The sequence below is a fragment of the Carlito syrichta genome, unplaced genomic scaffold (assembly GCF_000164805.1).
Source record: "Carlito syrichta isolate Samal-C Ts95f unplaced genomic scaffold, Tarsius_syrichta-2.0.1 Scaffold315801, whole genome shotgun sequence".
In the NCBI taxonomy this organism is placed as follows: Eukaryota; Metazoa; Chordata; class Mammalia; order Primates; family Tarsiidae; genus Carlito; species Carlito syrichta.
In genome coordinates this window covers 705,159-719,950 of record NW_007259897.1, presented here as the reverse complement: position 1 = coordinate 719,950, position 14,792 = coordinate 705,159, and the positions used below count along the sequence as shown (strand labels likewise).

At 49.0% G+C, this 14,792-nt stretch overlaps 1 protein-coding gene across 2 annotated transcripts in view; it reads right to left on the bottom strand.

Annotated features, from left to right (window-relative positions):
- GRK5 (G protein-coupled receptor kinase 5) overlaps positions 1-14,792 on the bottom strand; it is a 231,844-nt gene that overhangs the window by 50,765 nt on the left and 166,287 nt on the right. The window contains exon 4 of one of the 2 annotated variants that reach the window (XM_008073260.2): positions 2,298-2,375. In XM_008073260.2, coding sequence (XP_008071451.1) covers positions 2,298-2,321 — 24 coding nt within the window. In that variant the 5' untranslated portion in view covers positions 2,322-2,375. The remainder of the gene's footprint in view (positions 1-2,297; positions 2,376-14,792) is intronic. The other variant, XM_021706580.1, reaches the window with a different exon arrangement.

The window sequence follows — 14,792 nt, the reverse complement described above, 5'->3', positions numbered from 1 at the left end:
GCAGAGGCTTCTGGGTGAGGCTGGTCAGTGCAGTGAAAGGGAAGCAGCCCCTGGAGGCAGTCCTGGCACCTGCCCCTGTCCCACCCTTGGACAGGCCAGAAGAGCCTACTCATCCAGCAAGGTCAGGCAAAGGGAGCATCCACCCTCACTGCAGACCATAGCCAGGCCGCAAAAAAGTGACAGGGCACTGAAGGAGTAGAGAAGGGGTAAGGACAGGAACTGGTGCACCCCAGGAGACACATCAGGGCTCAGGACACATCCAGGGCTCTGGAATCACCCCGACTTGGGTTCGCACTCTGGCTTTGCCATTTACGAGCTGTATGACCTGGGATGTGAGGGTTTCCCTGAGTACTCCCTTCCTCTTCTCTAAGATGGAGCCGATAGAATCTGCATCCTGCAGTGACAACAAGGACTACAGGAGGTGGTGCCTGGCACCATGGGTCTTCAGTATATGCTAGCTGCCATTGTTTAGGGGACACATGTGAGTGGGTAGCCACGAAGTGGGTGCAGAAGAAGAGCTGGACTGGGCTGAGCCACAGTGGTATGGTGTCTCTGTAGAGAACAACTGAAGACCCTATCTGCTGAGCAGTCCTCGCAAGCCATGTGCCTCTGTGGGCCTTGCCAACCTATCTGTAAACAGAAGTGTCTGTCATGGAGACTGGAACCATCAGAGATGACATCTTGGGGGCATCGGGCATACCATCGGAGTTCAGCTATGGAGCCACTATCATCATGCCCACTGGGGTACTCACACCCCTCTGAGCTGGGCTCCTGTTTATGCCCAGGGTATTTGCGTTAGTTTAAGCGGTGGCCAGGAGACCAAAAGTGCATCTACCCGCAGCTTCATCAATATGTTGTCAGCTGTGACTGCAGGTGAACAGGAACCCTACTCAGAATGTCTCTTCCTCCAACACTTTCACCATGGGTCTGTATCTGGAACACAGCAGGGCAGTGCGGCCAGGGCCATCCCTTGTCCAGAGTGAGCTGGCCTTGTTCTGCATCTGGAGGTGTTTTACTAACACGAATCTTGTCGTTTCTGAAATGCGTAAGGGAACTTAGGGGTGTCTACAGGTCACATAAAGAGACATGTGCGACTACGACTGAAGCAGAGCAGAGAAACCGTGAGGGGAAACGGCGAGGCAGTGACAATGCTGCTGCGCACTAGGGGTGGCCATCCAGCAGGTCATTCAGGGTAGGACTTGGCTGAGGGCCACGCTTCTGGATGAGAGGCTGGGCTCCCCTCATGGGAGACAGCCATTGCCAGATGCAGATGCTGGAGAGGAACCTTGCTTGAGGACAAGGGCAAGATTTGTACAAGAGGCATGGAGGCTGGGGGCTGCTGGCTGGGACCTCATCCCACAGGTTGTGGTGACCTTCATCTATGGCAGCCTGGGATGACCACCAAGAGAAGCACCTTCCAGGGGGCTGGTGTCCACAGTGTTCAGGGTCTTGAGCAAGATGGAGTCATCACTGGCCCCAGGGGTGCAGGACACTTACAAAGCTGTTCACACGTAGGTCTTATCTCAGGCTCTCAAAGCCCCTGGGAGGTAGGTCTGGCAGAAAGGCCACTTTTAAGAAAGGGAAACTGAGGCCCAGTGAGGGAACATGGCTTGACAGAGTGGGCAGAACAGCTAGGACCAGAACACTAAATGGGTTGAGAACACTTTTCTCTGTCAAGGTGAGCTAAGAGGAAGCCAATTTCAGAGGCCCAAGGCTGCTTGATCCCAGGATGGTACAACCCCTGTTCCTTCAACCATCCTGGTGGGTACCCCTGAGGTGGGGTCAGGGTGGTCCCTTATCCTTCAGTATACTCTAGAATATGCTTCAGAATTCTTCACTCTGCTGGGTTCCATAATTGCCTCAGTCTTATGAGACATGCTCTGCCAGCACACCTGGGCCACACTTTCCCCTCCTTCCTGCCCATCCTCAGACCCGTCCCCTCCACACTGACCTCTCAGACCCACCCCTGCTGAGTCCTTTCTTCTGGGTACTTCCCATCCTGCCTTGGTCAGGCCTCCGCCCATCCTGTCACAAACACTTGGATGTGGGCAGAGGGCAGTCCCCTTAGAGGGGAACCCCAAGAAGCAGGCTTCCTGCCCCCTACTCCAGACTTGGCCTGAACCATCCACCTCTTGACCCTCCTGGGGGGAGGATAAGAATGTGGCTCTCAGAAGAGGCCAAAGGCAGCTACTAGTACAGCACACAACAGCTCCCCATAGGGCCTAGCATGAGCTGGGGGGTCACATTCCTGGACAAATACCCATTCCTCCTGCTGTGGAGTTTGGGAGGCCTCTTACCTGTGGAGTGAGGTACTTGGTCATAATTTCCTTCCCTTTTTCTCCCAGTTTCTCATCTGGAGTAACTTCATATTCTGCCTAAAATGGAAGGGGAAAAAAAGAACAATAATCAATTGAATCATAAGTTTCTCATAGTTATGGAATATGAAGGCCCCTGGAGAAAACTCCCCTTGAGGTCACCTGACCAATCCCCTCCTTCTATAGGGCAGAAAACTGAGGTCCACAGAGGAGAAAAGACCTGGTCGCAGAGCCCCTACGTCTAGTCCAAACTACCCTGCACTCTCCAGTGCATTCTTCTTAGGATGGCCGATCCCCATGCCACTGCACAGCAGAATCACCAGGGAGCACTGAGCAAGCCCTGAAGCTTGACCCACCCCAACCAACAGACTAACACCCTCCAGTGGGGCCATGAGGAACAGCATCTGAGTGGCCACATCTAAGGACCACCGACTTAGACGAATCAAAGGAAAACACTGGAAAATAACGGGTCACCAAACAGGAAGGCTACTGAGGGGTTGCCTTGGGTCACTCAGACCTTGCAAGCTGTGTGTCCTCAGATAATTTGCTTAACCTCTCTATGAAATGTAGATGGTACCAGTACTTATGCATAGGGTGGCTACACAGGCAGAAGTGATCAGGCTCTCAGCCTATGATCTGGCCCATTGTAAATGTTCAGTAATAAACAACTGCCATAATTATCCCCATTGTGATGATTACACCTTGTAAGAATAAACGATAATATGGAAGCTTTACCTTTTCTGGCTTTTAGTTTACAAAATGAACATGCAGAGATTCTTTTTTAGATATTCTTATCTGAACCTCAAAAGAGCCAGGGCAGTGACACAAGTGGACAGGGCTGCTGTTCTATTCCTTCGCCTGCAGGCAGAGAGCCAGAGGCCCTGCCATCAGGAGAGACTCTCCCAGAGCTGCTAGTCAAACACACAAGGAATCTGGGACTCCAATAGCTAGCCAAGCCAGGGGCCCTGAGCTCTACAGAAATGAGGCCTCCAAAAAACAGACTTTTAAAAATTTTTCCTTGACCTAAGAGGGGCTCCTTCACTCACATCTGACGCACTTGCCACATGGATGAAAGGCTTCGAGCTAACAATGGCCTGGGCAAGCTTGTCTTTCTCATTTAGACAAAGGAATTAATTGCAAATTGTTTATAACCATTTCAAAATTCACCACCCAAGGATTTGTCAACCTCTGTCCAAAAGTACAGCTATTTCAAAAGAGACAGAGGAAATGACATCAGCACAGAGAGACTCAAGTTCCTCCTCCGGCATCCCATTGTGCAGGGAGAAGCTGCTGGGCCCTTCTAGATAGGTTCAAGGAGACTTCACAGCTCAGTGTCAGGGTCTGAACCTCTCAGGTCAGCCAGACAAAGAGAAAACACAGGCCGTGCTTGCATTGTCCACAGAGATAGCAGGCCCATTTCTACCTGACTGAGTTTGTGGGTCTTGCTGTCTCTCTTCCAATGATTTTCTCCAAGGGAGAAACATAAACACTACAATTATTTGGATCATTGGATTATGAGATGATGGGTCTGGAAGGAATCAAACCCCTCATTTTATGGGGCTGGACACCAAAGCTCAGAGAAGCAAAGGACTTGCCCAAGGTCACAGCTGCTGACACTGGCAAAGCGAGCCTGGAACACTGGCCTCCAAATGCCACTGGGCCGCCAATCAGAGCCTCTCTCCAGAGGACAAGCCCTCCTCTCCACCAAGATGATTTAAAGGTGGCTCTCTCTTCTTGATCTCTTCCTGTTATTTTTCCCCCTCTATGTTCTCCAACAATCCCCTAAACCTGAGATACACACACACACACACACACACACACACACACACACACACACACACACACACACCCCATATGGAGTGCTGATTTATAGGCTCACCCTAGATGGTAGGTATTACTATTCCTAATTTGCAGATGAAGAAGCTGAGAGTCTGAGAGATCAAATAACTGATTCAAATACAGTAGAGCTACCCAGTGACAGAGCCACAGCGGCATTTCTAAAAGGGTTGAGCACTCTAGAGCAAACACCTACCTTTTTCCAAGGTGAGGAAAGAAGCACCCAGTGTCCTGTCACTCCTGGAGACCTCGCCTCGTGGTCTGGCACCATGGGAATGGAGCCGGGCCGCTTTGCAGAGCCCGGGCCCTGGGCAGATGGCTAACCACCTTTTGGGGTAACTCAATCCCATTCAGAACACTGGATTTGCACTGTCCCAAAATACATCTGTGAAGGCAGCTCTTATTTAACCAAATGAGGCCTGGGACTCACTAATCAGCCTCAATAACCAGTTGAAAATATTCCCCACTCAGTACTAAAACCCACGTTAAAAAAAATACAGTCCCTTTCAGGTCAGCTGCTCCCAGCAGAGGCTGGCCAGGCGGATGGACGCACAGGTCCACAGGGAGGCAGCTGGGAGCATGCGGGGACAGGCCTCTCCAGTCGGGATCAAAAGGCCTTTCTCTGAAGAGTCTGTGCCAGACCACCACTTGAAGAGCATTTGCGTTGGGAGGTGGAAAACCAATGGAAAACCTCCAGCCAGGCTTTCTACAATGATTAAGTCACCTGGAGTGACAGGCTCTGTCTCTACAGTGACCCCATGCAGGGCTGGAACTCACAGGGAACCAGTCCAGAGCAGCCAACCTCCAGAAGGAAGGCCCCATGGTGACTCGGCTAGATGGACTGAGTTCAAAGCAGATCACACCTCACAAGGCTGGGGCCACCACGGAAGCCACTACTCTGCGAACACCTTTGCCCAGGTGGCAGGAGAAAACTTTAACCAGCTTAAGCCAGAAAACACAAGGAGCAAATAAGAGTTTGTGCCAATAGACCAGAATTTTACAATGAGATCTGGTGCAAGAAATGGTAGCCAGACAATGACTTCAATGAAAACTGAGGTAAACCAGACACAAGGAATGTCCCTGTGAACTCCATCCCATAAGTCTCCAGTAGGAGAGGGAAGTGGGCTTTGGGTCCTCCCCCCAACACAGGGGACTCACACAGTCCTCCCTACTCTTCTGCCCATTTGAACCCCTCTCCCTGCCCGAGCTTAGCTCTAGCAGCCAGAGAGCCAGGGAGCACCCAAGCCAATCCACTCGCAGGCTTTTTCTCTTCCAGATACATTCCAGGTACCAAGCAAGGAAGGCACCCTTTAACAAGCCTTCTCTTTGCATGGTGATTTATGCCAAACACAGAGCTGGCCTTTGGGAGGGAGGTGCTGCTCTAACACCAAGAGCAGGGTATTACATTGAACTTAAGGAACAAAGAATTATTCATAGATCTGTGCCTGCCAAAGAGTATAAACATCTATGTGCATCTTAGTTTATAAACCTAATATTTCATTCTCTTGGCCTGTTCTAATTGCATCATCAATCTCAGAAAATGCCAGTGAAAATATGTCCTGGCTGTTAAAACACATTTCCCTCAGATGATTTTTAGAACCTGCCACGTTTTCAAAGAAGTTGGCCCTGGTTCAGAGAGCAGAGTCTGGGCTGAGTTCCTCCTGGCCTTGGACTAACTTTAGATGTCACCTCCTTCTCCCTGGAGACCTTATCCTGCCCTGACAGGAAGATGAAGTCAGAGATGCCATGAGGTCTTGCCACCTCCAGCTCCCATAATTATCGATGTGGTCAGCTTTTCCAAAGTCCTTGAGGCAGGGACAAGTGACGTGCCTGGCTGGCATGCTGCTCACCAGGACCTTGCTGGAGAAGCGCCCGAACCCACCCACACAGCCCCTACCATCGCGCCTGTGCTGACTTTCATGGGCTGTCCCTCGGGAGCCCCTCACTCTTTCCCACCTTGCGTGGGGAAGGCGAGTAGGGGGTGGGGTGGTTTTCTGCTGACTACTTCCCTGCCTGAGCACTCCAGGTTCCTGGACCCTCTCCTGAAGAAACAGCTTCTGCAGGCTGGCTTTCTCCCACTGATTTCTCCCTCAGTCCCTTCCCTTGTCCCTGCAAGTCGAGCAGTGAGGGAGGCTCAGAGGCACCACCTCAGCCACTACTGATTTTTCTGCCCTGCCCTGCACTTTTTAAGTAGCCCTTCATTAAACTCTTCCATTCAAGCACTGGGTGGGTCATCCATTTCCTACCCTTCAGAGGGGTGGTCACTGACCTTGCTTCCTCTCTGCTCCCCATCTAGAATGTAGTAGCACTGTATGGGGGGGCATCCCCCAGGGCCCCAGGGTCAGATGGGCCTGGTCAACCCCCAGGCCTGTGCCTGCCTGGGCACATAAAGTGTTGCCTGACCTCTGTCTCCCATCTGAGCAGCCCTATCCACCCTGGGTCTGAGACGGGACAGGATGGAGCCAGAGAAGGAAGAGTGGACCCTGTCCATGGAGGGGTACAAACTGAGAGTGGCAGAAGTGACCTCACAGTGACCTTCCTGAGAGCACCAGAACCCCTACTTTTAAATCATGTCCTGGCCAGAAGCAAACGCTGAATAAAAGCAGGAGGAAAGGGATGTTGCACCTCTCCCTGAGATGGAGGTGAAAAACTCCCCCTTCTCATGTGGAAGTGGGAAACTCATCTCTCTCTCAAGTGGAGGTAATGAACTCACTTCTCTCTCAGGTGAGAATCTCAAGTGGAGGTGAGAAACTCTCCTCTCTCTCAGGCAGAGGGAGAGGAAATGGCAGGAAACGGATGGCCCACCCAGTACTTGAATGGAAGAGTTTAATGAAGGGCTACCCCAGCAGCTGTCAGAAAACTTGTGGCAGAGGGGCTATGCTGTCTTGCTTCCTGTCTGCTCCATCACTCTTCCCTAAGACCCTCAGCTCCGAACGCCACCACCTCACCTCCTGCCAGCTGCTTTTCCGTCTCGCTCCTTCAAATTATTTCTCACATCCAATGAAGGCTCTTAAGGCCACCAATCAAAGGTCTTTGACTTTCCTTGTTAGTCTTTTGGTTTAAGTGAAAAGAATCACAGCCTAAACTAGTTCAGACAAAACTGTAATCTCCTGGGTCCTGGACTCCAAGGATGAGCTGAACAGCCAAATTGTGGGGAGAGTGGAAATGGAAATGCAGCTGGGCCTAGGACCCAGGGACAGAGCACTCTGGAACCCCTCTCGTGCGCGCGCGCGCGTGTGTATATGTGTGTATGTGTGTTTGTGTGTGTGTGTGTTTCATGAACTCTCTGTGCTGAGTGGCTTGTTCTAGTGGTAGGAAACATGGTGGTCTACAGTTCCCAAGGCTAGAGTCAGGCATGGTGACATGTACCCGCAGGAGTCTGAGGTAGGAGGATCTATTGAGCCCAGGAGTTTAAGACCAGTTTGGGGAACATAGTAAGACGCTATCTCAACTAAGAAAAAAAAAAAATTTTAAGTTCCCAGGGTTTTTATTTTTATTTTAAGCCTTCTCTAGCAGAGAAGGATTTCCCTTATGGCCATCAGTTCCAGGGAAGGATTCATTGGCCTTCCTTGGCTTACAGGCTTACCTCTGCTTCGATCAACTGTGGCTTGCAGGTGACATTATTAAGAATATGGCAGCTTCTAGGATAGCCATATTATTTGGGAATATGGGTGGGGTACCCAGGAGACTGGGCAATCCACATATACCCACTATATGAACTTGTTTTAGAGGTGGTACCTTTTCAAGATGTCCCTGATCCCAGGGTCTGGTTCCACAGGTTGCTCTGAGGATCCCTCTGTGCATCTGAAAAATTATTAACACCCTCCACCATTCCCTTTCTGGGGAATCACAGCAGTGACAGAAAGATAAAAACAAATACTGAATGTGACTCACAAATAAGAGAAGCAGAATACTTAGTTTTCCCGGTAAGGTATAGTAGATAATTTTCAATAAAATTTCAGTTATTGAGGCATATCTAAAGCCAGGTGACAGTTCACTCATTTTATGTGACCTTCTATAGTTCTAGACTGAGTGGTTTGAAATGCCTTTTCACACTTCCTGATATGAGATTTCATGTGTTGCAACCTCATATTTGTAGTCACCAGCCTCTAAGAGAGTCTTCACCAATTCTTGCCTCCTGCCACTCAAGCTTTTAAGCAGTCTCTTTCCATATGAAATGAGCTCACCTGCAAAACCAGTATGAAATTAGGGAAATGACAGCATGGACTCTCTGAGACAAAGTCATCAAAGACACCGCAGCTTCTCCTATGCTCTCCTGGATCACTCGCTCTGGAGAAAGCCAGCCATGTTATGAGGACACACAAGCAACCCCACAGAGAGGGCATCAGGAGAACAACTGAGGCATCCTGCCAATAGCTGGCACCAACTTGCCAGCCATGTGAGAAAGCATGGAAGCAGATCCTCCAGCCATGGTCAAGCCTTCAGATTACTGCAGCCCAGCCAGCACCTTGATATAACTTTGCAAGAGACCTTGAGCACACAGCACCTAGCTAAACCATTCCCAAATTCTTGACCTGCAAAAACTATGAGATTATAAATATAGTGACTTGTTGCTCCAAGTCACTATATTTTGAAGTAATAAAGAATACTTAATGGGTATCTGTACTCATAGCTGGTGTTTCTTACTTCATTTTTAAAGTTTCCTTATTTATTTTTTTCTCAACCTCATTTAACCAGAAAGCAAGTTCCACAAGGGCAGGAACTTACTTCTGTTCTCTGCATAGTCTCCAACTGCTAGGACAGAACCTGGCACACCGAAGACACCCAGGAAATATGTACTGAGTGAATCTGGTTGAATATCTGCCAAGTCTCCCCCAAAACTTTAAGTCTCACTCAAGTGGGAACAAGATGGCTTCAAATGAACCAGTATGTGGTCAAGTCTCCCAGGGGACAGGTTAGAGAGAAGCCCATAATCCTGAAGATGCCCCCATGGCAAGGCCCTCTTGGCTTGTGGGTATAGACACTAGCCTGAACACTTTGCACTCCCCTAACCAGCTGGGCAAAATCTCTCTGCCCTCTAGAGACCAGACCTAGTAATGGCTTAGGCCACTGGCTGCATTTCTCTCTGAAAGGGTAACAGGGTGAAGAGGGGTCTTTCTCAGGTTCCGAGAGTCTCTTGACAACCAACACCAAAGGCTAAACTACTCCTGCAGTCTAGTAAGTGATGCACAAACATATCTGCTGCCCAGAAAATCACCTGGGCCCCATTTAAAAACAGCCATAGTCTTCCACTTGACTTGAGAAATGCAGACATTAAGACTGTGCAGAAGAAGTGCCTTTCCTAAGGACTACAGAGCCCGATGAGGACAGGTTATTTTTAATAAACACCACTTGGTAGAAATTCAACATAGAGAGAAAAGTGGTACGGATGGTGCTGGCTGGGCCAGGGAGCACCTGAGGTAGTACTGCAATACTAAGGACACTGCCACCTCCTCCCTCCTCTGAGCTCGTCAGGATGGAAGAAAAAATGAATTTTAGACGAGAAGTTTCGCCAGCCATGGAAAACTCAATAAAGTCTTCAAGCGTATAAAAGAGGTGTTCCAGGGGCTGGTCATTTGACGTCAAGACGGGCAATGAAAAGGCCTCGCTAATTCCCAGGGATACAGATAAAAACGCAGAGGGGATGCGGCTGGCCTCTTGCAAGGGGCATGTCGTTAAGGCATATGTAAAGAGTATTTGACTCGTGACGCAGGGAGCCAGACTCACATTTCCTTTCCAAAAAACAGCTCTTGGTGCAGGCCCAGAGAAAGGGAACGACTGCATGACCAGAATGAAAATGGGCATCCATTGGGTTTTTTTCCTCTCTCTCTTTCTTAAATGGACTCTAAGTGTCTAACAAGACACGTGTCTGGAAAATTCCACTGGCTCCTAGGCTTCGCCTCACCCTCCTCCACCTCATCAACTCTGTAGCCGGCTCCCAAAGCTGCTGCTTGCTGCCTCATCTTTTCCAGGTGGGGAGCAGCCCTCGGTTCAGCGCTCAGTCTTGGGTCCTCCTCACATCTCCATCCACATTCATCTCCTTGGTGAGCTCGTCCAACCCAGGGCTTTAGATGCCAGTTGTACGTTGACAACTCCCACCTTTCCCTTTCCAGATCTTTCTCACAGATACCAGACCTAAACACACCCCTCCCCTGGAGCCTGTCCACTTGGCTGTCTATTGGACATCACGCACTGAATTCCTGCTCCTCCTCCTAGTGCAACCCTCCCACAGCCTTATCCTTACTCCCTCCTTCCAGTTGCTCAGGTCAAGGCTTTGAAGTCCTCCTGAGCTCTTCTCACTCACTCCCACTCCATCGGGAGATACCACTGACTCTGCCTTCCAAACATGTCCGGAGACTTCTCACCACTGCCAGTTGCTTCCACACTGACTTGAGTCACCATCCACTCTCACCTGGATTGCTGCAACAGCCTCCTGGCAGATTTCCCTGCTCCCATCCAAAGCCTGCTCCTGGCATGGAAGCCAGAGAGATCCTTTAAAAACCCAAGTCAGACCACACCATTGCTTTGCTAAAAACCCTGTGGCTCCCCTATTTCACTCAAAGTAAAAGTTCTTTAATGACACAAAGTCCTGCATGATCAACTCCTCTCCTATGCCCTCTGTCCTTGCTCCTGTCTCCCTGCAATAGGCACTCTTGCCTGCAGGCCTTTGCACTGGCTGTTCCCCACCCACATTGCTTTTCCACCACATACTCACCTGGCTCACTCCCCAACTCCTTCTAGTCTTCACGCAAATGTCACCTTTTCAAAGACATCTATGCTGACCACTCTACTTAATAACACAATCAGACTTCCTCTCTCTCCACACTCCCATCCTCCTTTCAACCTGCTCCAGTTTTTCTTTTCCATCCATTCACCATCCTCTAACATTCCACATCATTGGCTTATGATGCTTATGACCTCAGAGGCAGCATGATGTGGAGGAAGAAGCCCTGGCCTAGGAGCCAGGAGACCTGGGTTCTAGGCTTACCTCTGCCTCTCATTCATCCTATGACTCTGAGCAAGCCACCAGCCCCCCTAGGCCAGTCTAAGCACCAACCACCTGCCAGATGTAGCTTTGCAGGTTGAGGGTTCATAAACCATGGGATACCAAGAACCTTCCAGCTAGTGGAGGAGACAGGCACACAAACCCCTCAATGGCTACATTCACTGAGCATCTGTGATATTCGAGGCACTGCTCTGAGCAGTAGGAACTGATGTAGTCTGCACTCAAAACCTCTCCCATCACTAGACACAGCTATATCCCCATCTACTGATAAAAACATGAGACGCAGAGGGATTAAACATCTGCTCAAGGTCTCACAGAGAGCTGGTGGCAGGGACAACACTTCCCTGGCATCCTGTCTCTGGGGCCTGCACTTTCCACCATATACCATCCTGCCAGCATGGTGCACCAATGTGGCTCAGGTGCATAGTAGAATTAGACACCCATAGAAGAGGGGCACAGCAGAGGTGAGGGGAGATCAGGACAGCTTCTGAGAGCAGGGTACAAAGGAACAAGCAGGTATTTGCCAGGCAAGTGGGACCGTGGGGAGGCATTTCAAGCAGGGAGGGCTGAGGGAGCCAGGGCCAAGGGGCTTAAACTCACCTGGTCAGTCAAATCCATCAAGAGTAGGTGGTCAGACCAGAACACAGTGCTTAAAAAAGACTGTGATGGCTCAGGGTGAAGGATCTGGTAAGTCAGCCTCAGAACTCAGACCTCATCCTAGATGTCAACACTTCCAACTCTAGACACAATTTAAAGTCTTGGTAGGCTTGAAAAATGCCAGTATCTGCTAGAAACAGTGCCAGTCTCAAGGTAATGAGTGCCCCTAGTACCAAACTGTGACCCCCGAATACTATTTTCCAGTACAAAGGATCATTTTTTCATCCTTTGAAAAATGATGGACTCTCGCCCAAGATGAGCCCAGAGCACTGCCTCATACCAAGGTGACTACCAATGACTGCTGGGGCCCAGTCGAGACTCAAAGCCAACTTGAAGGGATCTTACTGGTCAACAATGATACCATAGAGTAGCAATGAAGATAATAACTACCGTGCATCAATGCGTATGTGACATGCTTACAACCACGAGTTTAAACTCTAGTTATTGCTATTGGAGGATGCTAGTGAGCCAATTTGGTATCTTGGAAGCATAAATGCAGAGAAAGAATACAGCATTTCCTATATGAACTTTACCGTTGGGTCACCAAAGAGTAACTGAAAGGAAGTGTTTCAGTTGGCAAATGAAGAAGGGATGATAGAATGCTGCCATGTTGCAACCCCTTGTTCATCAACAGATCTCAGTATTGAAAATCAGTGGTTGCTCCCACATCAAAAGGAAGGCAACCAGACAGCATATGCCCCCGAGAGAAGAACATGGAAACACTTATGAAGTCATACCCTCCCCACCCCTGCAAAAAGAGAAACTGAATCCATCCACACTTATAGAGACAACTAGCATTTTACAAGGCACACAGAGGAACCTATTAAATGACACTTGGAGATGAGAGTGCAAAATTCAGATTGTGGGAAACTCTTCTAGAGGAACAACAATTATATCACAAGGGGAGATGGGTGGATCAGAGGGAGCCTAGAGTCTAGAAAAATGTCAACCACTCACAATGTGCGCACCTTATCTAGACCAATTTAAACAATCTGTTAAAATATGCATTTATGAAATGTATGAGAAAACTGGAAATTTGAACACTAATATTTGATGACAGTCAATTATTTTTTAACTGTGATAATAGTATTTTTTTATTTGCTATATTTATTTATTTATCTATTTTTTGAGTTGGAGTCTTACTCCGTCACTCAGGCTGGAGTGCAGTGGCATACTCATGGCCACCCCAGCATCAACCTGCTGGGCTCCAGTGATCCTTCTGCCTCCAAGTAGCCGGAACTAAAGGCACATGCTACAACGCCCGGCTAGTTTTTGATTTATTGTAGAGATGAGGTCTCGCCAAGTTGCCCGGGCTGGTCTCAAACCTGCAGGCTCAGGCAATCCATTCGCCTCGGCCTCCCAAAGTGCTGGGATGACAGGCTGAGCCACTGAACCTGGCCAATAATAGTGTTTTTAAAGAACACCTATAATTTAGAGATACATACTGAAAAGTTTACAGATAAAATACTATATCAGAAATCTGCTAAAAAAATGCAACAGAGAGTGTTGGGAATGTAGACAAAAGAAGATTGGCACAAGTTCATGATGTGAAGTAGAGGGAAGGGTGTACGGGGGTTCATTATATATACTCTTCTGTCGATTCTTGCTTTTTATAGTTCGAGTTTTTCCATAGTAAAAAGTTATAAAAATACCAGGTCCCACCTCTGGAGATTGAAATTAATTAGTCTGGGCTTCAGCTCAGGCTTCAGTGGTTTTTAAGGCTCCCCAGGTGTTTCTGATGCTCAGCTACAGGTGAGAACTACTGTAATTACTCACACAGGAGACTCCAGAAGCCTGCACAACAACCAAGGCAGGGCTTCTGGAGAGGAGGGACGGGACTGGGAGGGGTCAAGGAGCCAATGGGCCTTGGCCAGCAGGGGTAGGATGAGGAGTGGAGGGGATCGAGGATGGGGCGAAGATTTCAGGTTTGGGTAACTGTGGATGCTGGCCACTGGAAGAGGGAACGTGTCAGGGCTGGTAGTTTTGGGGGCCTGGGGAAAGATGCTGAGTGTGTTTGTTGACTTTGAGGGTTCCCTTGTGACTCAGATGGAGATGTCCAGTGGGTGGTTTGGCTTGTGGGTCTAGAGACCAACACTGAGATCCTGAAGCAGACACAGAAACTTGAACCCCAAAGGGCTGTCCCTCACACTGAGATGGAGGTCAGAATGGCTGTAGCCACTGACAGCCTCTAGGAAACAACAGCATCTTGGCCCCTGGGAGAGGCGGCCTGGATGACTTCATTCCTTTCATGACTAATCTCTATTCCTATCTCTCCACTCCTTATCCTCCTTCCTTGGATAGAAAATCAAAAGGTCGGCCAGGCATGGTAGCTCACACTGGTAACTTTAGGAGGCTGAGGTGGGAGGATTGCTTGAGTCCAGGAGTTCAAGACTAGCCTAGGCAATATAGCGAAACCTTGTCTCTACTAAAAAAATCAGAAAATTAGCTGGGCATGGTGGTATACGCTTACAATCCCAGCTATTTGGGAGGCTAAGACAGAAGGATTTCCTGAGCTGAAGGCTGTGGTAAGTTGTGAGCATGCCACTGTGACCTGGACGACAGAGTGAGGCCCGACTCAAGAAAAAGAAAAGAAAAGAAAAGAAACTCAAAGGGCAGTGGGCCAGGCCGAGATGTCCTGCATTCCTGGGAGGTACTGAGGGACTCCCGAATACTATTCCCTGAAAACCCATGCCATCAGTCAGTGTTTACTATTCAGGCATCAAAAGAATAAAACAATGTCCTTTGCCGCAACTTGGATGGAACTGGAGAACAACATCCTAAGCGAACTAACTCAAGAACAGAAAACCATACACAGCATGTTTTCATTTATAAGTAAGAGCGAAACTAAGGATCTGCAAAGACATAGAGAATGGTATAATGGACACTGGAGACTCAGGAATGGTGGGTAGAGAGGGGGAGGGACAAAAAATTCACCTGTTGGGTACAGCGTGCACAGGTGGGGGCAGTGGGTACACTGA